The 26,123-nt window shown below is 44.2% G+C and overlaps 3 protein-coding genes across 5 annotated transcripts; 2 read left to right on the top strand and 1 right to left on the bottom strand.

The window, feature by feature from the left end:
* The first annotated feature begins 37 nt into the window (after positions 1 to 37).
* Positions 38 to 1,881, top strand: ubxn10 (UBX domain protein 10). The gene has a single exon (XM_029157335.3). The coding sequence runs from the start codon at positions 279 to 281 to the stop codon at positions 927 to 929; it is 651 nt and encodes a 216-aa protein (XP_029013168.1). The 5' UTR covers positions 38 to 278; the 3' UTR covers positions 930 to 1,881.
* Positions 1,648 to 5,215, bottom strand: ddx19a (DEAD-box helicase 19a). Of its 2 annotated transcripts, none has more exons than XM_029157304.3 (11): positions 4,967 to 5,215; positions 4,730 to 4,793; positions 4,466 to 4,655; positions 4,227 to 4,319; positions 3,544 to 3,646; positions 3,349 to 3,463; positions 3,065 to 3,242; positions 2,686 to 2,923; positions 2,350 to 2,512; positions 2,065 to 2,256; positions 1,648 to 1,978 (listed from the first exon to the last, which is right to left on the bottom strand). In XM_029157304.3, exons 1-11 carry the CDS (start codon positions 5,027 to 5,029, stop codon positions 1,917 to 1,919), a joined length of 1,461 nt encoding a protein of 486 aa, XP_029013137.1. In that variant the 5' UTR covers positions 5,030 to 5,215; the 3' UTR covers positions 1,648 to 1,916. The 2 variants fall into 2 exon arrangements, with proteins under 2 accessions (XP_029013137.1, XP_029013138.1); XM_029157305.3 differs by having other exon boundaries at positions 4,954 to 5,210.
* vwa5b1 (von Willebrand factor A domain containing 5B1) lies at positions 4,653 to 26,123 on the top strand. Of its 2 annotated transcripts, XM_029157287.1 has the most exons (23): positions 4,653 to 4,861; positions 6,436 to 6,612; positions 8,968 to 9,127; positions 9,319 to 9,480; positions 10,316 to 10,535; positions 10,684 to 10,838; positions 11,494 to 11,625; positions 12,375 to 12,499; positions 13,756 to 13,932; positions 14,856 to 14,966; positions 16,073 to 16,275; positions 17,207 to 17,321; positions 17,533 to 17,718; positions 17,807 to 18,008; positions 18,705 to 18,901; positions 19,411 to 19,657; positions 20,270 to 20,563; positions 20,649 to 20,786; positions 21,303 to 21,431; positions 21,845 to 21,916; positions 22,336 to 22,405; positions 23,207 to 23,330; positions 23,516 to 26,123. In XM_029157287.1, the coding sequence occupies exons 3-23, from the start codon at positions 8,989 to 8,991 to the stop codon at positions 24,125 to 24,127; spliced, it is 3,810 nt and encodes a 1,269-aa protein (XP_029013120.1). In that variant the 5' UTR covers positions 4,653 to 4,861; positions 6,436 to 6,612; positions 8,968 to 8,988; the 3' UTR covers positions 24,128 to 26,123. The 2 variants fall into 2 exon arrangements, with proteins under 2 accessions (XP_029013120.1, XP_029013118.1); XM_029157285.3 differs by lacking the exons at positions 4,653 to 4,861; positions 6,436 to 6,612 and having other exon boundaries at positions 8,775 to 9,127.

Here is a 26,123-nt window from a genome sequence, read left to right as displayed (position 1 = left end):
TAGTGTCATTGTTGTCACGGCAACGAGGCTGCCATGGTAACCACTGACGCTAAATAGAGAGACTGAACTGGCAGGAAAGCTATTGAGAAGTAGCTAATGATCAGAAATTACAATTTATTAGTCTTACACGTGCATATACTTACATTAATTAGTGAGGACGCTTTCAGTCGGACTTGTTCTAACGCTTGCGGGGATTTTTTTTTGTTCTTTTTGCGAAGGACTGAAAGCAGGAAACTAATGGGACCAATGCGAGACAGACTCTCAACAGCTGGTTAAGGATGTATTTAACGAGGCCAAAGTCCTCCAAAGGACGAAGCAGACCTGCTGTGAACAAGCCTATTTATGCAGCCGAGACAAACGGCGCCCAGAGACCGCCCGTGCCTCCGGAGGCTCCCGTGCGCAGCAGCAGACCGGACGGAGGCTTCCGCTCCCTGTCCCAGCCCGTCACGTGGCAGTCCAGCCAGCTGAGCCAGGACGAGGTGCTGCTCATGCGGAACCACGCTCCCCCTGCTCCGGCCGCGCCACAGACACTCAACAAGTACAAGGTTCTTCCATCCATAGAGAGGAGGCACTCGGAGGTGAGTCCTGGGAGGAACCAGGCCAGAGACACGTCCGAGCTCAGCCTGGCTGATGACGGCGCTCCGCAGCAAAGCCGGGGGCACGTGGTCCCCGGACCAGCCGTGGTCGAGCATCCCACTTTGCTCCTGGCTGTGCGAGCACCGTGTGGCAGGAGGTTTCAGCAGCACTTTGAGCCTACTGACACTCTTTGGACGGTGAGAGCCAGCGCAGAAGCCAGATTTGGAGAACAGTATGGAGAAGCCTCTATTGAGACTATGGATGTGCCACGCAGGAGCTTCACAGATATGGACATGACTTTGGCCCAGTGTGGCATCATAAACAAATCAGTGCTGTGCATCTCTCTTAATTAATTTTTGAAATAATATTGCAGAAACATCATCAATGAACAGATTGTTTTCATTTATAGCCATCTGATAAAATTAGGACACCATAATCTCAATTTGACAATACAGAGAGGTTAAAGCAATTGATCTAAGCACTTAAACCATGTGAAGGGATTTTCTATAAAATGTAATTTCACAAAGCAAATTCTAACTGAGGCAAAAGTTAGGACACCCTCACACATGTTCCCTCTTAAATTGGCTCAAATCACACACAGGTCAGACCAAGTTCACATAATTGGTAGATTGTTCCTTAGCATTTTAAATGAGGCTTGCCCTATCAGACATTTAGTTTCGTGTGCTCCTCACTGTTGAAGTGAGAGTAAGCACCATTTTAAGAGCAAAAGAGCGGTCAGAGGCCTTCAGAAAAAATTTGTAGCATCCTGAGTCTGGTAAGGGATTTAAAAACAACCTTAAAAGAATTTGAAATCAGCAATTCCACTGTCTGAATGATAGTCTACATCATGATAATCATCAGTAACAATGTAAATCTGAACACAACTATTTTGAAATTATTTTATACACTTGTGATAAAGCCAGGCATTTTTTTGTTCTGAATGCATTCTCAATTACTTAATTGCTTAAAGACAAAACCATTTCTGGGAGGTACTCAAAGAAAACTGTATTTAATAAACAGAAAACTTCTGCTCATTACAAATTTTATTAAAACAATCACAAATGTACAAAATGAGGTGATTTTTTTTAATCTTCAATAAAATATCGAGGTCCATCAAATGTGAGAACTTTTCAAAGACACCCAACAGAATTGTCTTTGACACAGGCAGAACCCTTCTAACCGGCATATGAAAAGAACAAACAATGACTTATTCATTTTTCTTATCTACAAAAAAAACAAACAAAAAAAACACACAACACAACCACCACCAAATGCAACAACAACCAAATTCAACACCACCACCACCACTCTTGAAAGAAGTCACATTTGCAGAATTCAGTTCAGCTCATCAGCTTCTCCATTTCTTCAAGATTGCTTGTGTCAAGCTTTGTGATCCTCCTATCTGCGGAAGGGGGGGGGGGGGTCATTTTAGGATTGCTGACAAATTCTGTTTGATACTGAATAAGAAAGAAAAAAGCCAGAACATACTGAAATGTGTCTCTATTTGGTTAATGATATCCATGCTGTATTTGCTGTCAACCATATTAACAGCAAACCCTCGTCGACCAAATCGTCCCGTGCGACCAATCCGGTGAAGGTATGTCTCATTATCTGCATTTCCATCCATGTCCACAGGCAGGTCAAAGTTCACCACAAGAGACACCTGCTCCACATCAATACCTGTGATGGACATTGGTACGTGGGGGTTTGCAACACTCACTATAATAAATGTTTCACTTCTGACACTAAACTGTATCTAGGACATGCGCTCACCTCTGGAGCAAACATTTGTCGTCACAAGCACCTTCTCCTTGCCACTCCGAAAACGCTCGATCACCGCAGCTCTCTCTTCCACTGTCATCTCCCCACTCAGCAGCGCCACCTGGTGGCCCTCGTGGATCAGGTGCGCACACAGCCAAGCAGCCATCTTGCGAGTCTAAGAAAAAAAACAAAACAAAAAACAAAACTGAGTTGTCTTATGAGCACTAACAGTAACGTTAGCTAGGAAGTAGTTACATTAGTCACTCAAGATACAGTAATTTAATAAATAACAGTAAATAAACAGTTTTACCTCCGTGTTAGCCCAATGTCCCGTCATGTTGCACTTACATGACAGAAGATCATTGCCTGAGCAATCGTGAGGCTCCCATACAAATTACAGAGTGCTGCAAATTTGTCCTCCTTCTCTCTACACAGCACATAAAACTGTTTGATCGTTTCCAAAGTTTCCTCTTCACGTCTTAGCTTGATGACATTGGGGTCAGGCACAACATGCTCTGCAAACCTCAAGACAGACTCCTCGAACGTTGCAGAGAATAGGAGCATCTGACAGTCCTGACTCAGCTGCCTGCAAGAGTGTGAGCATACGCGAAGTATTGTGGAAAAAAAAAAAAGGAAAAGATCTTTCAGAAACATGAACAAAGACCATTTTGTAATACTGTGGTTGCCACAAAAAATATATATAAAAAATTATAACAAAACAATATACCTATGTATTCGAATGCTTTGGTCACGATGCCCTTGTGTGGCAATCATCACATCCGCTTCATCCAGGACAAACATTGTTATCTTCTTGGCGTCAATTATCTTGTACTTAGAGCACCAGTCGAGGAGTGTGCCTGGGGTCCCTATTACAATGTGCTCTTGTATCTTTTTTCCACGCTCCACTGAACAGAAAGCAGAGGACAGGATACAGCAATGTAACCAACACTAACTGCGCTAATGAAATATCATTGGTTGATGCAAATCCTTACACATCAAAAAGGTTCTTACTTCTGTTTCCACGAATGGCATAAGCCAGTTTCACCTCTGGACAAAATTTGCCCATTTGTTCAACTACCTGACCAATCTGCAGGGCAAGCTCGTACGTTGGCGAGATGCAAAGGCACTGAAAGTAAACAACATCAAAATGTTACAAGCACATCTGGATGCTGGGAAGATTTTCTCCTCTGCTCATGTTATGCTCACCTGAGTCCACTTATTGTCTGGGTTTACGTGGCTGAGCATGGCCAAAGAAAAAGCTGCCGTTTTACCTGTGCCAGACTGTGACTGGGCAATCAGATTCTGAGGTCTGTAACCAGAAAAGACATGCACACAAGAACATGGTGAAGGGGTTATAGCCAGCTTCTTCCCCCCAAGCTGTGTCTGAAGGCACCATCACAAACTCAAACCAGTCCCTTGCTGGTTTTCCAACTCTCCCTTCCCCAGTGCCTGCTGATTACCTTGATCGGGTGTGTTCAGTCAATCAGCAGCTGGATAAGCCACACCTGTTCAAGGTGATCAGCAGGGAAAGTTGGAAAACCAGCAGGGAGGACTCGATGTTTGACATCACTGACATAGGGGAAGGACAGTAAAAAGTAAAGTGAAACAGGTGTGCTGCAATTTACTTTATTGAATTTTTAATTTCTTTGATATTAATATGTAAATAATTAATGTTCAGTATGATTAGTATGAAAAGTCAGACCGGATGCAATTCAAGGTTTGTCTTATGCAAAACTGGCAAATAAGACTGATTCTTAAAAAAAATCATTCTTAAAATAAATAAACACTTAATTAAATGAAATTGTTGCCATGTCTCCGAGGATGAGCAGTTTCCACAGGCAACAGATAAAGGATTCCTTTCATTGTACTTGTGTTTATGATGAACTCACGGTTGTGCCAGCATCATGGGCAAAGCGTTCTCCTGGATCCTGGACGGTCTGTTGAAACCCATGTCATACACACCCCTAAGAAGCTCAGGTTTCCTATTAACAAACAGAGGGAGTGCATAAGAACGACGTTTTTGACTTGATGAGTCAAGTAGGACTCAGTTTCAATCTCATGAGAATGAATGAATAATCATCATCATCATCATCATCATCATCAGATTGGGGGTCAAGGCAACACTCACAGCCTGAGCTCCTCAAACGTTTTCACAGAGTACAGAGGGGAGGTGGGGTCGCGCTGAAGAACCTCCACCTGGTTTCGGTTCCTCACCAGAGAGCGGTGGATCAGTTTATTTAACAGGGACTGCTTAGCCAGGTCCACTTTGTCCTCCTCCTTCCACAAGTCCGCAAAGTCCTTCTCCGGCAGAACGTTGCCTGCACATGCGGACAATTAGCACCAGAAAACCATCATGAAGTAATAAATAACGAAGAGGAACGTGTTACGTTACTATTCACGTCTTCCTTCATGGTTAATGGACCACGCACTCCAGCCATCGTCCGTGGGAAGTCAGGCTAAACATGGGATATAGAGTTAATTAGCATTAGCCAAAGGCTACAAAAAAGGCGCGTTAGCGAAACTGGTAAGTAGCCAGTTAAGCTAAGCTAGCCTGCTAACGACCACGCAGTGAGCCAGAACCCCGCGTTTGACGGTACCTTTGGACCCGCTGCTCACCTTTGCAACTTACCTGCGACGCCGAACTTGTTGCCTCCTGGGCGTCCAGGACACGGTCCCACAACTCCTCGGACATTATAAGAGATTAGTCTTGTACACGGTTTTGAAAAGTTAGCTGTCAGCGTAATAAAGCCATAACCCGCTATCGTGGGCTGACCCGACTATTACCGAACCACATCGCCGGCGCCGCCTTTGTTGCGTTGGACGTTTCACGAACGCAGGCAATGACTCGTTAGCTGCTAATTAGCCCGCGACTGGAAACCTGCAATTATTACACGATTTGCAGTTTAAGATGAAGTTAACTACAATTTACTGGCTTATGCTTACATGAAAATCTTCCTAACGAAAAATTAAATTCACTTGTACTTGTACTTTATAAAAGCTACAAAACATTTTTAACAAGTCTACGGATTTTTTAATAAACACACATTTGCCGAAAAAAATAAAAATGGCCAACACAGGTTAAACAGAGCTATGACACACAAACAATGTACTGTACTGAACATGGCATGTGTACAGAACAGGCCATGAAACAGTAGGTTTGCAGTATTTTGAAATGTGTTGCTTTTCTGTCCCTGTGTGATTATGAGGAATATCAAAATGTTTTTATTTTATTTTAGACATTATTATCTGTTTAGAAATGTTCCATTGGACACTTCTCACCACAATATGAACTAAATGTATTTGGAATTTGCTCTTAGTGCCTCCATTGTTTGGTTGTCATGCAAAAAAAGAGAACACAGGTGATTGTGCATGATTGTGTCTGAGAGGCTGAGAAACACATAGGAGACGGATGGCAGCCGGAGGGAGGGGGTGGTGGGGGTTCAAGCGTTTTATTGGCTGCAGGTTAATTCAATTTGGAAGCGGATGCTGAGATTCAGCCATTCCTCTCCTTCTCTCTCTCTCTCTCTCTCTCTCTCTCTCTCTCTCTCTCTCTCTCTCACTCAAAATGGCTTTATAAATAACTGTGCCACAAGGAACACATGGACACAAGCCGAGTGATAACAAAAACACACCGACAGCCGAATGATTTGAAAAGTTAGGGGCCGTCCAATGGGTGAGCGGAAAGGCGTTCGAGCTGATGTGTGGGAGACACATGCTGTAGTTCTCCGTCACCCACACATCTGTTCCTCGGAGGCTTCGCTTCCACTCTCCTGGCGCTACGGAGTGTTTCATTCGCACAGGTCCCCCTGCTAATAGGAAGGGTACCTGTTGTCATCGATATCAGTGGGGGCTGGAGTGAGTGGGTGGTGCTGGCGCTGTGAATTCATAAAGGATGGGAATGTTTATTGGAAGGATGGTCTCAGCCCCCAACCCCCTCCCTCTCTCTCTCTCTCTCTCTCTCTCTCCCTTGCTCCCCCTCCCTCCCTTTCCCTCTCCCTCTCTCTCGTTCTCTATCTGTTTTTGTAACCACATGTTGCAGTGCTCCATTGAACTGGCGCTGCAGCTTTAACCCACCTTCCCTCTCTCTTTGCATTGTAGCTCCTACTAACAATGTGGCTGCTGCATCTGTAGTTCCTGCCACCTGTGGCAGAGCGTCTATTCCCTCTACGCCACAGAGAGCGGACGGATAAAAAGAGGAGGAGGATATCTTTCATGACAAGTGGACTTCTGACAGAGAGAGATCCTCGCTGCAGACCCAGTTGACACAAATGCAAGGTAAGATGACGAGTCTGGTCCCGCGCCCACGTCAGAGGGTCTATTCAGTTTGCTTTGTCGCGCTTATGTTGCACGTATCGAACATTCGTGTCATCCGTGCTAAATCCAGTAAAGGTCATCCATTTAGATGATGATTACAAGTGCCATTCACACATGCTCTGCACAGGAAACACTAGAACGCTGAACAACAGGTTGCCACCAGCAGAATGCGCTCCCTGCTTTGGCACAAATGAGTGGAAGGAAGTGTGGCAATGCTAGAGTTGATGCTTGGGTGGTGTTTTAGCATTACCCCCCCCCCATCCCACCCCCCAGGGAGGGTATCGTGTGACGAGACCCAGCCACAAATGAAGCATCCCGGGATCGTCGCTACGAGCATCAATTAACAGAACAAGCTGAAAAAAACGGGAAGATGAGAAACCTCTGAGGAAAATGTGTTACATTAAATAATAGTTAATGAGAATGTACATGATGCTTCAGATGCATCAGTCATTTTAAATTCATTATTTAACTATGCTCTCTGTCTAAGAGACAGTTTCATAAAAGCAGCGGATTCTTGTTCGTCTTCAAGCTGTGGTTGATTGAACACATGACGTGAAGGCAGACAACAAAAGCATATGTGACCGTTTCCGCGCCATAAATAACAACTGGACCCAAGTTTTTGCTATTAGAAAGACCGTTTGAATTTGCACCAGAGGAGCTTCTAATGCAAAGTGCGGCTCAGAGTGGGAAAGTTGTGCCCGTTTTCAGTGGCTTGGAGATTGTTTTTCGCGTTCTTAACTGCAACCAGTCGCGCCATCGCAAACATCGGCACACTTTGGAGATGTTACTGGTCAGTCTGCAGGCAAGCAGCCAAGCAGGCAGAGCTGTCTCTATGGAAATTGCTTTCGTCATAACGCTTCCTATCAAGGCTGCGCCGGGGCTCTGGTCGTGCGGCAGACACAGACCCCTGACAGCATAAAACCAAGATTGGTGATGGAGGAGATGACAACAATGAAGCACAGTCCCAAAGCCACTCATAATTGCTTTGTATAATTTACATAATTACCAGTTCCTTGTGCCTTACTCTGCATTTTAATATAATGTATTTGAAGTTTCCTTTTTCTCTCACGTGGCCCCGGATGTGGTCTTTTTATTCTATTTCAGCATATTTGTGTGTTGTAGTGTAATTTGCTTTATTACTGTGACCTTACCTTGAGTCAGTCTCTCCAGGCTCCTTGGTTTTACATCGCATCATAGACATCATTATTGCAGTTCGAATACTATAAAACCTGCTGAAATTAACCTACAAACGTTCTTTAATCTCATTTTGGAGCCTGTAATGAGACACTGCTGCGTGTTTGATGTTATTACTGGGTCACAAAAGTGACTAAAAAAGGAGAAGAAAGATGCTTTTATTGAGCCTCAGCTCAGTTTATAAGCTCTTTAAAATCTATCTAAATATATATGTTAAAGTATTACTTAAGTCATCTTTAAATGTTTTACTTTTATATTAAGTCAATTAGAAATTTTTAAGAACTGATTGTCGCAATACAGTAAACAATGGACAAAAGTTTGCTTAGAAATGTATTTCAAGATATAAAAGCAGCCATGTGGATATAAGCCAAAAGGGTCACATTATGTTTGATGATCTTATTTCATAAAATCACAAGACTATGTGATAATTACAAAACCCATTTGCAGTAAACATGTTAGCATGTTTGACCCCAAGTGAAGTTTGTCCAGTTTCACTGTCTTTATTTATTGGCGTTCCCTAAAGTAAATTCATACAAGTCTGTAAAAAGAAAGGACAAATCTCTGTGAATTTAGAAGAAGCTTTTTTTATCCCAAATACCTACTACAAATATGACATCCACCAATCAGAAGAATCAGAGAACTATGTCCATTTGTTATTATTGTGTGGATTCTCCTTTTGCTGCTAAAACAGCCCTGACCTGTCAGGCTGTGGTATCTGAAGGTAGCAGCAGATTCTAGACGTCACCAGGTGGGTCCTTCACGGATCAGACTTGTTTGTGCAACACATCCCACAGATGTTGTGCTTCCACTGCTCTTTTTTGGACTCCGCTCTTGTTTCCAACGCTGGCTTACTTGCAGGTGTGGGAACCTGCACAGGTGCTGTCTGTTATGTTCACTGTACATGTATGTTTTGCGTTCCTTTATTTGTATGTTTGTTTGTTGCTAGCGTGTCATTGCTCATCTTGTTTGTTTGAGAGATGGCAGGTATAGAAAAGCATCTTCTATAAAACATTCAGAAAAGGTCTCTAGCCAGATTTCAACTGTATGTTGTGGTTAATAAATGCTCTACATCCTTGTAATAGTTTATTTTTGTGTTTTTTTTTCCATGTGACAACAAACAAGAATCCTGAAATAATTGCTACCATGCCTGGTCTCATTAACAAGGGGAATCGGAGTGCCCTGCCTCTCAGTGTCTCTGACATCACTTCCTGTGTTAGAGGTTATACTCTGGCTCTGACAACCTCTATGACCTATGAAAACATTGAGGATCATGCAATCGAGGGTGAGTGTGAGCACGGCATATGGCTAATTTGTTTAGTTCAATTATGTGAAGCCTTGTCCTACAACCATTTTAGCCGCAGCCTATACTCTGCTGTGAAATTCATTATTATCGACTGAATGTCCAGTTGCTTGTTTACTGGCTGTGGTTCACATTCTTGTTTCACTTTGGGTTGTTTTTTTTTCTCCCTCTAGGGATCTTCATTTATCCACTGGAAGAAAACTCCATTGTTGTGGGGTTCGAGGCTATGATATCCAGTCAGATTATAACACTGCAAATCAAAGACAAGGCAAAAATTGAGGATTGTTACCAGGATTGCTGCAGTACGTCTAATGGAGCCATGCAGAGTGGCAGCGGTAAGATTAAAGCTGCTATTATCAACATCGTCATATCAGTAATAAATAAAATGTAATATTATTATTATTATTATGATGGATCACATGACAAGAAATTGAGTTGCCTTTTAGGACATAAAACAACAAAATATTGGATCTGAATTTGTTTAGTGGATGCAAACATGACTCCAAATCAGACATTTGGTAGCATAATGTATTGTTTGACTTAAAAATGACTCCCAGCTTCATTAGTTGTCCCAGATCAAGCTTGTGACTACAAATAAGAAACGGAGCCTGCATTTTAAACGCAGTTTAGGGTAGAATGGCAGACAGAAAGGTTTGTCAGACCAAAGACACAAATTTGAAACACATTTTTCTGTACGTTTTATTTACAGTAAAGGACTAAATGACGCATGCTTTAATTTAGAATGTTCCTTTGAATGGCTCAACACCAGCAACAGCCATGGGCAGAGACGCTGTCCCCCCAAATCTGTCCTGACCGACTGGAATATCGGGAATATTAGGACTGAGAGAATAAACATACTTGTAGTCCATTTAGGTGGACTGAAGTCAAACATCGAGGTCACCTTTAGTTTGTTCTGTTAACATTCAGTCTCAGCACCACCTTCAGGAAGTTTCATTACATTTGGCACCAACAGCTGTACTGACTGACACATGAACCACCTCAATTTAGAGTAACTGCTTGGTTAAGTGAGAGCAGCAGTTGTAAAATTGAGCATAAAGAAATAGAAGGGAGAAGTATGAGTCACACACATTTCAGTATTCATGTGTGTAGTATGGGCTGGGATAGGGAACACGTACTGTAGTTGTTCAGTAACCTAATGTGGTGTTACAGGACACATAGTGATGGATGAGGACTTGGAGAGGACAGTGCTGGTGGTTAACCTTGGGATTATCCCTCCTATGGAGACGGTCCATATTCTGGTCAGCACCTCCTCTGAACTACCCACCCTGCCCAATGGGGGCATCAGGGTGTCGTCCCCATCCGTGTGTACTCCCAGGGTGCAGAGGACAATAAACGAGGAGCAGGGACTGTCCCCAAATTTCTCTAGAACGTAAGAAAAAGCGACGAAAATCTTGTTTGTATCACACCTTTCACCTGTGGTTATCAAATTTACAGATTATTTTATATTTTTTTATAAAGAAAACTACAAACCTGTTTATATGTTTTGTTCAACTGTAATTATCCTCTGACCTGTCTAGGCGGGACCGTCATTCCAGTGCCTCCAGTCCTCACAGTCAAACTCCCAACTCTCCCCAGCTGTGGTTGGTGTCTCTGCTGGAGGAGGAGGCCATCAACTCCATGGATTACGAGTTCAACTTCCAACTGGAGATACGGGCTCCATATCTCCTTGCAGGTCAGGGATGCACTTATCAAGTGTGGAATGCTGATTGAACGGCATAACAGATCCAATCACTTGAGCTCTGTTGTAATCAGGCCCAGTGTTTCAGTGCCCCTCGACACTTCTCACATGCACAGTATAATGGTTTGTGTGTCACAGATGATGCTCGACTAAATTAATTCATGCTAACTGACCTTTTTTAATTGGGTTGAATGAGAAGATACTATCCTCATGTTTGTCAGTTTAATATGGAAACGCAGCAATAGTTGACTTTATTTTATTAAATTAAATTTAATTAGCTTTGCACAAACTAGCACAAAAATTGGAATTAGTTACATTTTTAATTTTTGTTTTACTATTTAAACCAACAACACATACTGTAATGTGGGTTATAGGCAAGAGCCTGGTTAGTTGTTTCCCTTTTTGATGCTAAGCTAAGCTAATTGTGTAACATAATATTTATACCACAGTGTTTAATGAGTTACAGGTTCAGGGTTCACGGTTGCTTAAAAAGCAGCAGCCCTTGAAGGCATCGCTCTAAAGTCTTCCTGCTACTCTAAGCTCCTGAATTCGGGCGCCATTCGCGGCACCTGCTGGTTCCTCGTTAGTCGTTGTGACTGGAGGTGAAGCCGCGGGCCGACTGACGTGCCGTGGCTGTTTCCCTGCGTAGGCGTCGAGAGCCCTTCTCATGCCATCCGAGCTGATGCCGACCCTCTGGCCCGCTCCGCCACCAGCATCGTCATCACTCTGGCCGACAAGTACACGTATGACTGTCCTGTCAACATCCTCATCTACCCCAGTGGTAGGTGCACACTTCAAGTATTCACTCCACAGCTCTACAATTTGCCTTTTGTCCTCTGTCAAGTACAATATCTTGGAATAATTAATTCTGACTGTTTTTCATAGCATCTTTGCATTATGGAGTGTGTTTATCAATGATAAATAGGAAAATAAATGTTGCCCTGTCACTTTATCACAAGCCAGCAGGAATAATATGCTTCTGTGTGGGCGTGAATCGTCGCCTTTTCCCCCCATGCAATCGCTTCTCCCTCGCTGCCATCTCGACCTGCACTGTGTGTGGGCCAGTTGTCTCCCAGAGGCAGCAATGAGCCCGTCCCCGCTGATCCAATAGGACCCTTATGAAGGCTTTGTTCGCAAACAGACCTGCGGCCAAAGCCGGACAATTTAATTCAGCTCGGGAAACGGTGCTGCCGTTTCCCGTCGCAACATGGACGCTGAGAGACGGAGGTAAAGGACGCGAGCAGGGCGGAAGTTGTGTCCGTCTTTAAACCATAGCAGGAACAGGTTTTAATGTTTTCTATTTGAAGCAGTGATGTTAAATAGGAGCGAAGACCTCTGGGTATAAGAGAAATGACAGTGGAGATCCCCAACGTTCCCTCAACTCTCTGAGCTCATTTTGTTTTCTTGAGACCCAGCTGTGATCCAGTCTATTGTGTTGTCCCATTATTTATCCACTTTAATCTACTATCTTACAATCTGGCTGCATTATACGCAATAATGTCCTTGTCCTGAACTACTGTGTCACTTTAGAGCCTCATCTGCCACATGTTCTCATCGAGAACGGAGACATGACGCAGGAGGAGTACGATGAGTATCTCCACGGCCGCAGCGACTTCCTCAAAGCCACAAAGAAGGATTCCAGCAACGAGAGAAAAGTGAGTGTGCGCAATCAGAAACATGCACCTGAGCCAACGGCGCCGCCTGAGGACGGAGCGGCGCGTTGAGGCTAAATGGTGTTATTTCTTTACGCCTGACGCTGCACAATGCTTTAGGATTCACAGTACAATGGAGCGGAATCAACTCCTTTCTGTGTGAAAAGGCCCGTTTGAGTGAGGGAGAGCGTAAACCCAGTGAGCTTTCCAGCGTTGGCCTTCGGTGCCAGAGGACAGGATCAGGAAGTCAGTAGGCCTCCACTTGATGGATCAACTCTAATTTGGTTTAGTGACTTGGGACCAAACGGGTGACTTTTTGAATTTCCTCTCACAATGAAGCTGTAATCGGGTTGACCTTTCAATCGACGTTTTCTGATTAGTGTGATTGAAAGTACTCTCAGCTCAATGGAATTACAAGGGATGACCATCAGAACCAAATGACCCTTTAGTAAATCACACCTACTGTACATTAGTTTGTATGTGGTTCTTTGATCACTTATGTAAGAATGTCACATATAAAAGAATATATAAAACCTATCACATAACAGTTGGGCATGAAAGCACAGTAACAAACCACTTTAAGTGGTTTTAATAACTAAATCCACCAGGTTCAAATGAGGTATTGCTTTGTTTTCTTACAGTGTCTTTTCAAAATGCTTTTAATGCTGAAACATAAATCAAAACATAGGGACCTCACGCCTGAGTTTTGACACAAATCGCTTTAAAGGCATTACTTTTTCATATTTGCCTCCATTAGCAGCACATCAGTGGCTGTAGATAAACCCCGGGGAAATATCTAAGGTATCCCCCGAACATATGTAATACAAGCCCCGGGAAAAGCAGGCGCGCTGCCTGTCCAGCAGCGCTGGCGGCTCTTCAGCTTCATTCTTTCCAGCGTGTCTGCTTAAACGGCTTTGTTTATGTGCTTAGGAATCAGGTGTGTTTCCATTCAGGCCTCCGCTGTGGCGAGGTTGTAAGTGACCAGCAGACCTAAACAGAAGGAGAGCGAGCACTTAGCCATAAAAATGGGTTACTATGGAAACGCTCCAGAGGCTCGCCACATTTTGCCGCAAATTTCTTGCACATCTACAATAATTGATGTGCTCTTTCTATCGACCGGATGACTTGTCTCTTTCATTACCCCCCCCCCTTGTCTGAGTGTTAGATTAAAACCTGTTCACATCCACAAACCGCTTCAATCATCTCATGGCACCGAATCCTCTCTAATTCATGCCTTTGCTCTTGATTCCTGCTCTTAGGTAGAAATCATTCGCAGACGGCTGCATAAGGACATCCTCCACAACCCCGTGGTCATGTTGAACTTCTGTCCAGACCTGAAATCCATCAGCTCAGACCTGAGGATGGTCCACGGCGAGTTTATCTTCCTCATCGATCGCAGCGGCAGCATGAGTGGGGTCAACATTAACCACGTGAAGGTATTTCACTCTCAGTCTGGTGTCATATTTCTCGTATGGATGCAGGTGCATTACATACCTCAAGGCTCTGATTTCCATATAAATTGCTGTACATTTCACACGATCACCAGTTTAAATGATGTTTGCAGATTATATTGCACTGTATGTGCGTGTTGTGGATGGAAACACATTAAAATAGGAGGAGCTGTGTCTGTTTCATAGACTGCTATTATCTTTGTGGAGAGTATAGACGTGGCTTTGCCAACTGTGTGAAGGGCTCATACACATAAATATTGATCAGACAAATCGTTCATTATTCACCAAACGTCTCACAGTTGCTGGGTTTTAGACAGCAAGCCTTTTAAGTCTTCACGTGTGCTTTCTTTAATGCCTTTCCCCGACAACTCGGGGTTCCTTCAAGGGTGATCATTTTTAATATGTGGGTTTGGTTTGTGCGCTGACTTTGCCCTTTTATGCGAGTCAGGTTTTTATTGGACGTGTCTCCTTTTAAAGAGTCTGGTCATAACATCAGCAAAGCCTGATAGTGATGTCATGACTGTTTACCTCTCATCCTTCAAGGATTCCTGAAGCATTATTTCAAATATATTTTTAAAATCTGGAGCTTTATGCTTTTCATCATCTGACTGATCTTTTAATAAGGTTGATATTAATGAAGAAATGGCCCTTATGCTGTAAAAGTACTGGCCATAGATGAAACAATACTTTCCACCCACTCCGCTTCCTGAGAACATATGCTGTGTGATGATGACAGCTACATGCTTCAACCTCACATCATTGCATGAAGCCAAACTGCATTAGAAATGATGGGAATGCAGTGAGTCGTTAAGCACCTACCTAACGAGCACAAGAGATCTGTCTTCTCTTTTCCTCAAAAGCTTCGCAGCCTTTAACTGGACGTGACCTTCAGGCGTTCTCTTTCTCAGGATGCCATGGTCGTGGTCCTCAAGAGCCTCATGCCCGGATGCTTCTTCAACATAGTGGGCTTCGGCTCAGCGTTCAGAGCGTTGTTCACAACCAGCCAGAACTACGAGGAGGTAAAACTTCATCATGCTTTATATAAATGCTTTGTATATTCAAACTTCAGCAGCAAAGCGTCCCGTCCTCCTTAGACCTCCACAGTTCCACAGAACCTCATATTCTGTTTACGTTCCAGCAAACGCTCCGTAGCTTAGAACCAAAACTCTTAAATAAGAACTCATCACATTTATTTCTTGTCTTTCTTGGCCCAAACAAGTCTCTTCTGCTTGTTGTTCTGCTGAAGTAATGTTTTTTTGAGGCATTTTTTTGCACCACAGCCTGACTCACACTCCTTTGATGTGTGGATGTGTCTGACTCCTGAATTTTTTCAGTTTGAAAAATGAAGCTTTTTCGGTGTGTTCTCATCTGAGGCTGGTAATTCCAGCCTTTGTATTTCCTTTCTTGGAATGGTCATCATGAGAACCATTTTCAGCAGCGCCCTGAGGTGCCTTTTGTTGTGATACACATAAATACATAAATACGTAAATAAATAAGTGTAGAAAGTGTAAATTACCTAGGATTTTATGGTTTCACTGACTTTGATTTCTGATGATGATTCTTTTCTTGCATGGGCTGCTTTTCCTGTATTGATTTGTATGGTAGTTGTAGCACAGTAGCTCTTAGAGGCCTGTAAACTGACCCCCACCCCCTCCTGGACACGACAACTGATGGTCTAAAGCACATTAAACACAACACTCAACACTCTTGACAGTTCAGACCATGAACTGAAAACCATTCCAATTATATCTGATGAGACTGAAGGGCTGTTGTGTACATGTGACTCTGCTTCTGTGTTACACCCAAAGATACTGACATTACAAACAAGAGCAGCATGCGTCACACTGGGGAAGGGAAGATGAGAAACTGGACAGTTTGAAAAATTAATTAAAATAACTGCTTATTGCTTCTCTGCCAGATGACTCGTGTAATAATCAACATCTTTACTGCTATTTTATGTGAGTCTATTTAATGACAATTAGTTAATAAATTAGTGTATAACAACTTAAGAATAATCTGATAATAAAATGCAATAAAAGCAGTTGTGTCAAACATATACATTACATATATATATATATACATTACGTGCATGCCATCCATTTTCTGCTCCTCTCTGGTGATGCAGGAGGCCTTGGCCCTGGCTTGTGACTACGTCAGGAAGCTCAAGGCCGACATGGGGGGAACCAACATCCTGGCACCCCTCAACTGGATCCTGAGGCAGCCAGCCATCAGTGGACACCCTCGTCTGGTCTTCCTGCTCACCGACGGGGCCGTCAGCAACACTGGCAAGGTTATTGAGCTGGTTCGCAGCCATGCACGCTATGTCAGGCAAGTAAACTACCGCGCTATTGTTAAACACCCGTTGTGTCGCTGAATAACACTACGTTGTGTGTTACTGATCGTGTGGACCGTCAGGAAGCTCCAGTTCAATCTGCAGAGCTCATGGAGGGGATAAAAACCACATCCAGAGATCGCCACGGCGAGGGATGTAACACCCGGCCAGAGCTATAATTCTCTCCAAATGAAATCTGGAAATGTGCAGCTTATGTTGCGTCAATGTCAAACATTCCACTTTAAAGCACTACAGAGGCTCTGAATAATCTCGAACTCAGTCCTTTGATTTTGCAAAGCCCACAGACAGGAAGCGAAGATGCTGTCGCCTCATGGCGAGCGACAGTACTGTAGCACGGACACAAATCATTTAATTTGCCACCTGAAGCCTCGGCCTGTGAGTCACTGGGAAAATGACTTTTGTCTTCCCCCTTTTAATGGCTGAGTGGCCACAGATGATTGCATCACTGCACGGTAGCTGCACGCAGCGTGGCCGTTTCATCAACGCGTCAGAGGTCATCGTGACACTTACAATCAGCACTGTTAAACCTGTGTTCTGTTCTCAACTGTGTAGAAGGCGACATTTCCATTTTAATCAGGTGTCTGGGATCTTATTAAAAATGCAAAGGGACTTGCCTGATGCAGTGAAATTAACCAGCTCATCCCTGTATGAAAATATTGTAATAAAAAGTGTTTACAATGGAGCGTCTTTGGAGCTCTGTGGAGAATTCTGATAAGCAGCAAACATGCCTCCACTCCTCCATGAAGATCATTTCCTGTTTTATTCCCTAAGGTATGTGTAACAGATTAGATTTTATAGATTGCATAGCTGCACTGCGTTTCATTAGACACAGTATCTGCAGAATGCGAGCGCGACGCCCGTCTCAATCTCCTCATGGAAGCTGCGGCGTTTGATCTGTTTGTGCAGATGCTTCACCTTCGGCATAGGACAGAATGTCTGCAGGAGGCTGGTGAAGGGTCTGGCTACAGTTTCCAAAGGAACAGCGGAGTTCCTGGCCGACGGAGAGAGGCTGCAACCCAAGGTACTCCTTTTCAGCTTTGAGAATTGCTCCTAATGGCCGACAGCCACTGAAGAGCCATTAGGCAGCAATTTCAGACCACTGCTAGTTCACCATTGATACCAATTAGGAAATCATTTGTGGAGTGATGCCATTTGCTTTATTTACTAGTTTGGGTGGAAGGTGTTCTTTATTTCTGAAAGTCTATTTTAGCCCACTTATTTCCACTCCACAGATGATAAAGTCCCTGAAGAAAACCATGTCTCCGGTACTTAGTGACATTTCAATCGAATGGCTCTTTCCCGAGACCAAAGAGGTGCTGCTTTCGCCTGTGGGCAACACTTTCCTGTTCCCAGGGGACAATCTGATTGGCTACAGCGTGGTCTGTGACACCACCCGCTACCATGCGAACCCTAAATCTGTAAGTGCCAGACTCCTGCTGAAACATAATGAATGGTGACACCACACGCCGAACGCACAGAGGAGCCTTTTACCTTGAATCCCAACAGGACAAGAGGAGGAGATACAGCATGATGCGCTCCATTGAGTCGGCCAGCTCCGTGTTTTACCACTCTCAAGAAGAGGACTCGGTGAAGTCAAGTGGTGACAGTCAGGGCTCCTACAGGGACGCAGCCCCTGGTCCTCTCTATGACTCCAACCAGGACCCCATGACTGACAGGAGCCCTGTCACCACAGAGCAAGACTCCATGGGTGAGAATCTGCAGAACATGCAGCAGAAACTAAACGAGCCCACCTCCGTTTGTTTAGACTGTGTACTGTGGCGTAAATCGTAATATGTGTTCTTATCACAAGTTCCACTTGTTGCAGCTATAAAAATAATAAATGAACACCATGTCCAGAGCCACGTTATTGGAGGCTTTAAGTTTTGTGTGAGTGTGAATGACTGTCTGTAGATGTGGCCCTGATGGACTGGAGACCCATTCAGTGTGACAGCTGGTGTAGGCTGCAGCATCCCTACTAGGATGCATGCAAATGGTTTGGGTGATGGGTATGTGATGGATATATATTTTTAGAAATATATTCCATCCCATGAAGCCCCACATAGAGCGTCAGCAGCAGATGCTTTAACTAAGTGCAGAAAGTTTAATGATTGCAGTGAGCGCAGACACGACAGGGACTGACAGTTCATTACTTTAACTGCAGCGGTTGGGCTGTTATCGGTCTGATATGTGTGGACAGCTGTTAGCTAGCATTAGCTCCCCAGCATATAGGCAGAGCCAACGCACGGTTGGTTCCACTTTAGCTTCACACCTCAGAGCCAAACATACGTCAGGTTTTATCCAGTCACGCTGCCTTTCAGACCCAAGGGGTCGTACACTGAGTCCCAATACTTTCCATGATATAATCTCTATTTCCAATCGATTATTTCCATTAAAAACGCCCTAGGGTTGGATAAGACGTCTCCCAGGAGGCGCGCATACAGCACCAACCAGATCATGGAGTACAACCCAGCAAAGAAGGTCTACACCCCCAGTGACCCCAGCTCTGTGGCACCCAAGAACCCACTGAGGAGGTCCAAGGTCCAGGAGCTGATCGGCCAGATGAGCCCCGAGCACGAGACGCAGTGGAAGAACGACTACCAGGTGTGATTCCGTTTTGTATTTGAGCTCGCAGTAAAGCAACAGTGGCAGGAGGATCTTAGCGTGTGTGGAGAAATATTATCTGTATTCAAGCTGTGAGGACGCGTTGAACAGCCGTCTGACCCGTGCGTGGACCGGTGAATAATGAAGACCAGACTAATGTGCTCTCCTCGGTAATGAAGGCCAGCATTTATGAATTGTAATTAGGTTTGAATATCAGTCAGGGGAGTATCTTAGTTGAACTAAACAGTATTCACCAAGCCTTTGAGAAACTACATCATCTTCAAATGTAGCTATACTTATACCATAGTGTTTAATCTGAGGGTTAAATATTATAAATAATGTATATATTGAGCCTTCTTAGATTTTGAGGGTGAACAATTCTTTCTATTTCATACATGAAGGTAATGTAAATGCCTCTTTGAAGGAATCTCATCGGTCAAATGAGCAGATTTAATTTTTTTTTTCCTCCTTTGACTAAAGCCCACGACTGCTCTCCCTTTGGTTTTCAGCCACAGCTGGCGAGCCTGTGCGCCGCGGCTCCGAGAGGACGACCCGCCAGCTGCCACAGGCCGCTCCCTCAGCAGGAGCCGCTCCTGCAGCAGGAGGTCGACGCGGAGCCTCATTTCCATTCCCAACCTCCGGACAACCCTCCGCCCGCCAGCGGCGCTGCGCAGCCTGCGACCCGCGCGCCTGTCGGGGAGGATGGATCCAGATCGTCCACCGACAGCCCATCTGTTGGCAGCACCGGAGACACTGGTGAGGCCACCGGACCAGCCATGCGTTATTAGACTGAGCCGCTCCTCACTCACAGTGGATGTATAGAGTTTGACTGGGGCATTTTTAGTGGTTTCTAGTGTTTTTTTTAGATTTTGGTCATATTAACTCATCTGCTGAAAAATGAGAATGAAAAATATTTATTGTTTGCCTGAATCTGAAAAGCTTCTAAGCCAAATCCATAATCTCAAGATATAATTAAAATGTTTTTTTGTTTTTAAAGCAGTTAAATCTTTGCATGAATAATCAGTTTGAGTTCACAGTTTGAAAAAAATAATTCTTATAGATTAAATATTGGGATCTATCATCATACTTGTATTTGCTCACACATTTAAGCACAAATAATAAAAATAATGATCTTTATTTAACTATTCACTGTGACGGCCTGGTTGTAAAAGGAGAGACTAGACTTCTACCAGTCAGATATGTATGTACAGCAGGGCAAACAGCAAATGTTTTTGGAGCTAAACCAGCTATTTGATGTGTCTTTAGGCAGGTAAATACGAACAGTTCCTGAATTAACATATCACTAATCCAAGCATGAGGATTCTGGAGGCAAACAGCAAATCAGATCGTGTTTCTGGCACGTTTCAGACGGTTACGGACACCAGCTATGTCAGGCAGAAACCCCTCAGGAGGCCCAGGCGCCGGATGTGAGCGCAGCCAACCAGCTCACAGGAAACTGCAAGGCGGTGGTGTCCGGGCTGCTGTGCGGAAAACCCATGAGGTGGGAGGTGCTCTTCGACATCGAGCCGTTCCTCCACGGCCGAGAACGCGAGGAGAAGGTCCACGAGGAGCTCTGGAACGAGACCTTCCACCACTTGGCCGGAAGCTCCATCATGCAGGACTTTGAGCACATGGTGGAGAAGGAGTGTGAGATTGAGCACGGTGAGCGCCGCTGTCATTTTGTGTTTTCATGATTGGACATTCTGATCCTTTCATACGTCGTCATTGTCCTTGTTGTTATTTACAGGCTCTGGCAGGAAATACCAGCTTTATGCTATTCACACCAGCAAAGCCTGCAATATACTGAGTAAATACACAGCGTTTGTTCCCATCGACCTGGACACCAATGAATATTTGCACACATGTATTGAATACATAAATCACAGTAAGTCCCTATTTGATCTAATATAATACTATACATGCTTCTTGTTTTTGAACAGTATGTGAATATACAGCCTTGAATATAAATTAAGATTCTGGTCTATAAAAGCTTGAATTAGAAATTAATTAGAATTTAAATTTTAATTACGGTTTCATTTATGATTCGCATTAGTAGCTTGACATTTTGAAGAATGCCCTTGAACAGGATTTAGATGACTAGACTGATACTGAGTAGAGTGAGGATTAACCACAAGCTGGAGCCAGGAGGTGGTCATCTTATCTTAGTGAGTCTGGTTCTTTGGAATTATAAAGGATTTCATTAAAAAAATTCAATTAGATCTTCTGACTTCTTCCAAATCTGTGGCGATCAGACTAACTTTTCCGAACATCCTGAATTATTTATGTAATTGTTCCTTCCTGTTTATTCTACGGCCTTAATCTACACCTTCTGTCCACCCATTCGCATGGGAAAGCCACTGCCTGTTGACTTGAATACAAATAAGCAGTGTTTGTTCGTTAGGTGAAGGCCTGAAGAGGGGCTCCCACAGCAGCTCTCGTTCGGGGAGCAGGAGGAACAGAGGTTACTCCATCGGCCTGGGGCGCTCTCAGTCCGACGGCGTGTCGGAGGAAGACGCCCTGCTGCCCAACAGTAGGCTGCGTTTTGAACTCACACACCTAATATATTAAACAGAAGCGTTAATTTAATATCAACTAATTAATGACAAATAAAGTGCAATTCAAGAGGTGAGTCCATATAATATAATAATAATAGCGCTGTAGACTCGCATCCACTGCGCGCTTTGAGATACAGAGCCCTCAGAAGGCTGTACATTAAAAATACTCCAACTTCACAAGATTTAAAATTGGATTTCAGTGGTAGCATAGCAACAGCAGATGCTTGAGCATCTGCTTTGGCATTGCCAGTTAAAAAAAAAAACAACAACAAACAAATCACAGTGGGCACAGATGCAGGGCTGATGGTGATGACTTTTTAAAATTACCAGTCTGGGCCTAAGTAAAAAACACCTGAAAGTTAATTTTCTGTCTCGATCACTGTCTCAGGTGTGGAGGACGGCGCCTCTCCGTGCAGCACGCCCTCGTCCTCCGGCTGGGAAAGACGCAGCTTCCATGAGGGTGAGGCGGCGCCGCAGAGCCCTGACGTGCAGCAGACTGTCGGGCTGCCTCTTGTCATTCTCCAGACAACACCGTTGCCCTGTTTTGTATATGAAACATGGGCTCATTGATATTTTAGTCCCTCCTCTTGTGAGTGATGACAGTATCTACACAGGTTTCTGGCTTGTATTGACAAACGCTGTCTGAACCTTTATAACGGAAACAATGAGCTTGTGGCGCAGGCACAAATAGACCCACAAAGACCAAGTGCTTTAACCTGCAGAGGAGAGACAGCTGCTGGAATATCCTGTACAGTATGCTGTCACTGCAGTAGCTCTGTGGGTGTGTTTCCACTCTTTATTAAGTCACAGTCGCGTAGGAGAGCGGCCTAAATGGCCTCGGTTGCTCTTGTGTAACTCTTGTGTGTTTCTGTCTCTAAGTTTCCCAAAGGAGTCCGTCTGTGACCTCGGACCAATCCCAGAAATCGGTGGAGAGCCTTTTTTCCGCCAGGTGGGTCACTGGAGACAGACTGGCAGAATAATTGCTCCATATCTGTGGTCCCACTGCGCGAGCAAACACCCGCGATTAACATTAATTTAATCTGTTTCTCAAATCACATATTATAATATCATCTAGTTACATACTGTAATTAAGCACATTTACCCAAGTGCTGGAGGTACAATTTTGAGGTACATACAGTCATACACATTTTGCTACTTTAACTTTTCTAGTCTAATAGTAATTTTTAGATCGATTATCGATTTATTTCCTTTAAAAGGCAAAAGTAAAGCGCAGCTGTGCTACAGTACAATAGAACTACAGTAGCTGTAGTAGCTCATACTATGATTCATCACAGAAAGCCAAACATGGGGATTATAGCACATTCAGATACTATTCAGACACTTTCTTCTGGGTACATTTACTGTGTCATCCCCAATTGCACAAAAGAATTTTTGAATAGAGCTCTTTAATAATGGTCTTTAATAATAGTAATAACTGTGTAATTGTGGTTATATTTTGTTATTAGAGCAATTTTGGAGCTCCATCTCCTGTGACCACGATCTTCTGCTCGCCTCATGACACTGACGGTATAATTCTGTCCGCGCCGTACGAACGCGCGGAGTCACTCACCGTTCTTCTTTCCAGAGCCGAGCTACAAAGCCTCTCCTGCCTTTTCTACGAATCTTTCCATATCCCCAGTCGCCAGAACCATGTTTCTCTCCCGACGGTTCAGCGAATGGAACCCCGCGGCGGTACGTGCTGCATGCGCTGTGCGCTGACTTAATCCTCCGTGTCCCTCTGCTCCGTTAGACTCGCTCTCAGCAGGACTCGTCTGCTGACCCGAGCCGCCAAAGGATTCATGTGTCGATCCCATAGCAAGTCTGGTGATTCAATTGGAGACAGCGACAGTGAGAACAAAGACTACATTCCGCTGGTGAGTAGCAGCGATGACTGCTGTGTCATGTGTTTTGTTTTCATGGATACTTATTTATTTATTATAGAAATCAATATAACCGATATAGCTTAGTAACAACTGGAGGAGTTTGTATGTCTCCTATCCTAAGTATGAGCATAATGACTTTGTTAGACATCAATACTAAACTATTTCTTTCTACTCAGGTCTTGTTGCAGTTGGCCAGTGGTGCTTTTCCCCTGGACGCGGCACTCTGTGATGCCATTAAAGTGCCCATGGACAAGTTAAAATGGACGTCCCCCTTCACCAGCCACCGCACCAGCCTGGGCCCCATGTCCCAGTCCAGCAGCCGGCGCGCTGACAGCGCAGAGGACGGCCACCGGTCACCGTGCGAGCCTGAAGCATGGCGGCAGCCTGCAGAGCCCGGCGCAGGCGTCCAGGATCAGCCCGGGAGCGCCTGCACGGATGCGCCGCGAAGCCCCCCTGCGGCCGCGCATTCCCACACGGACGGCGGCTCGGGGGTGGCGGAGCCGGCGTCGCCCGGCGGCGGCGGCCCCCGGAGGATGATGGAGCCGGAGGGCATGGTGTGGGCCACCGCCGTGGCGCTGGCCTGGCTGGAGCACAGCTCTGCCAGTCATTTCATCGAGTGGGAACTGCTTGCAGCCAAGGCCAGCATGTGGCTGAGTGCGCAAGACATCCCAGAAGGCCGCGATTTAGCCTCCATCAAGGCGGCGGCCAACCAGCTCTTCATCATCCTCAGACACTGGGATGAAAACTTGCAACTGAACATGCTGTGCTACAACCCCAACAGTGTGTGAGGCCACTGACAGCTCTCCACATGATACTATGCTAACTAGCGATGCGCTACTCTCTGTTCTGCGGTACGTCCTGCGAGGTCTGGTTTTGCCGTCGCAGTCGTGAACGTGTGTTTTGTTCCTTTCCGTGTGCCGGCCTCCAAACATATCACAGGCTCTTCAGAGGCATTATGTGCAAGCTATTACCTCGCTGGTGCCACACTGTAGCCCGACCACTGTTAGCAAAGGATCCATTCAGAGTCATGCCTCAGATTCGCGTTTCAAAGGGGAGAATGTCTGTTCATTCAGTAGCATGCCGGACCCCGACCGTCAGTATCTGAAAAAAAGCTGCCATCATATTGATGTTGAGGAACGTAGAGAAACCTGTTCCACTGTTCTACACATATTGTTTTTACATCTTCACAGCATTCTCTTAACTGATTGTTGACATCTGGGTACTTGCTGTCTTTTCTAAAGCTCGTTAACATTACAGTGTTATGAATATTTGCCATTTTTGATGTTTCAGTATAAAAGCATATGCAAAAAGAAAATACAACATGTATGTTAAGGTTTGATTTAAAAAAAAACGTGTGGGAAATGAGAATATGCATCACACCGGCATGATTAATTATGACAGTTTATCTGTTTTCTCTTGTTTAAGTAGATCTGTCTTAGAGGTTCAGTCATGTATCAGTAACCTGGAGTCAGTTGCACCATCTGTTTGCAGATTGCCTTAGCTACATTTTACTAATGTAAGTCAGTATCTTTCCCAGGAGAAGCAGTTGATGATGAATAGATGGATAAATATTTTCTCATCAACTGTTTATGTTAAAGCAAATGCCCCAGACAAAGTTAAGATAAAGGGTTAACAATGACACTGGAGGCGTTTATTTAAATTTCACGAGAAAACACAATATGCTTGAAGTTGCAAATGCTGCAGTGTTTAAATATATATTCAACAATTAATGTCATATACGCCTTCAGGCTTTATACAGTCTTACCATTGATTTACAATAGGCCTAAATCCTCAAGATGTCCAGCTCCCATTAAATCTAAAAACACTCTGGTCAGACTTGACTTTGTAACGACTGATGATGAACTACTGTATGATGCAAATCGCTGCCATCATCGTCTAAATTTTTAAGTAGCTCAATGTCCTCCACAACTGAGGCTGCTCATGCTGAACGCAGGTCGAGTCCCCATCACTGGCTTCCACCAGCACACGCCTCGCTCTCTCTACCGAACACTGAGGCATAATTAAGAAAGTTCTCCAGCAACCGATCTACACTCGAAACAAGTACAGTGTTTAATAACGACGAAGATATTCGTGAAGTTTCCCCAAGAAGTTCACTAAGTCACTAGTTTGATTTAGCCATTGGTTGACAAGCAGCTGGTGCAAGGCAATGCATATGTGAGTCTGAGAGGAGGGGCCCCTCCTTGTTTGGCTCCTGTCACTGATCATTTACCACAAGTGCCTAACTCACATTTAAGTCAGCAGAAGCTGCAGATCTGCTCGCTGTAGGTTAATCGGTGTGAATAGTGATAGGACCCTCTCGTGATCCTGTCAGTGGCCTATGCAGGCATGTTTCACTAATCGTTTTCTCTTTCTTAGTCCATCCCAGTGTTGCTTTACTCAGGTATTTGTTTGTTTTCTCACTCAGGCTGAGTTTCATATATTCTTCTGCATGAACACGTGTTTATGTTTATGATGTTTAATGACTGAATCGCCAGATTAGAGCCAGTAGTGCAGTATTTTGACCTCTCAGCTGAGAAATAAAGTATAGTAATATGGTAATATTCTAGTGCTGTAACTGCAGTAGTACTTGTGCAGCTGTATTTGTAACAGGTCGTGTTTTTATTTTCTGGGTCAGTTACATGGTGTGAAATGGTTCATCCTGCTGCGTGTGCCTTTATAAATGATTGTTGACTGTTGAGGCTGTCCAAAGCTTCTGTAATGTCTTAATAACAGTTGATGCTATGAGAAGCTCTACAGGTGCATGTAATAAATAACTACAACACA

Source organism: Betta splendens, chromosome 7 (genome assembly GCF_900634795.4).
Source record: "Betta splendens chromosome 7, fBetSpl5.4, whole genome shotgun sequence".
NCBI lineage: Eukaryota > Metazoa > Chordata > Actinopteri > Anabantiformes > Osphronemidae > Betta > Betta splendens.
This window is presented reverse-complemented; position numbering and strand designations above follow the sequence as displayed.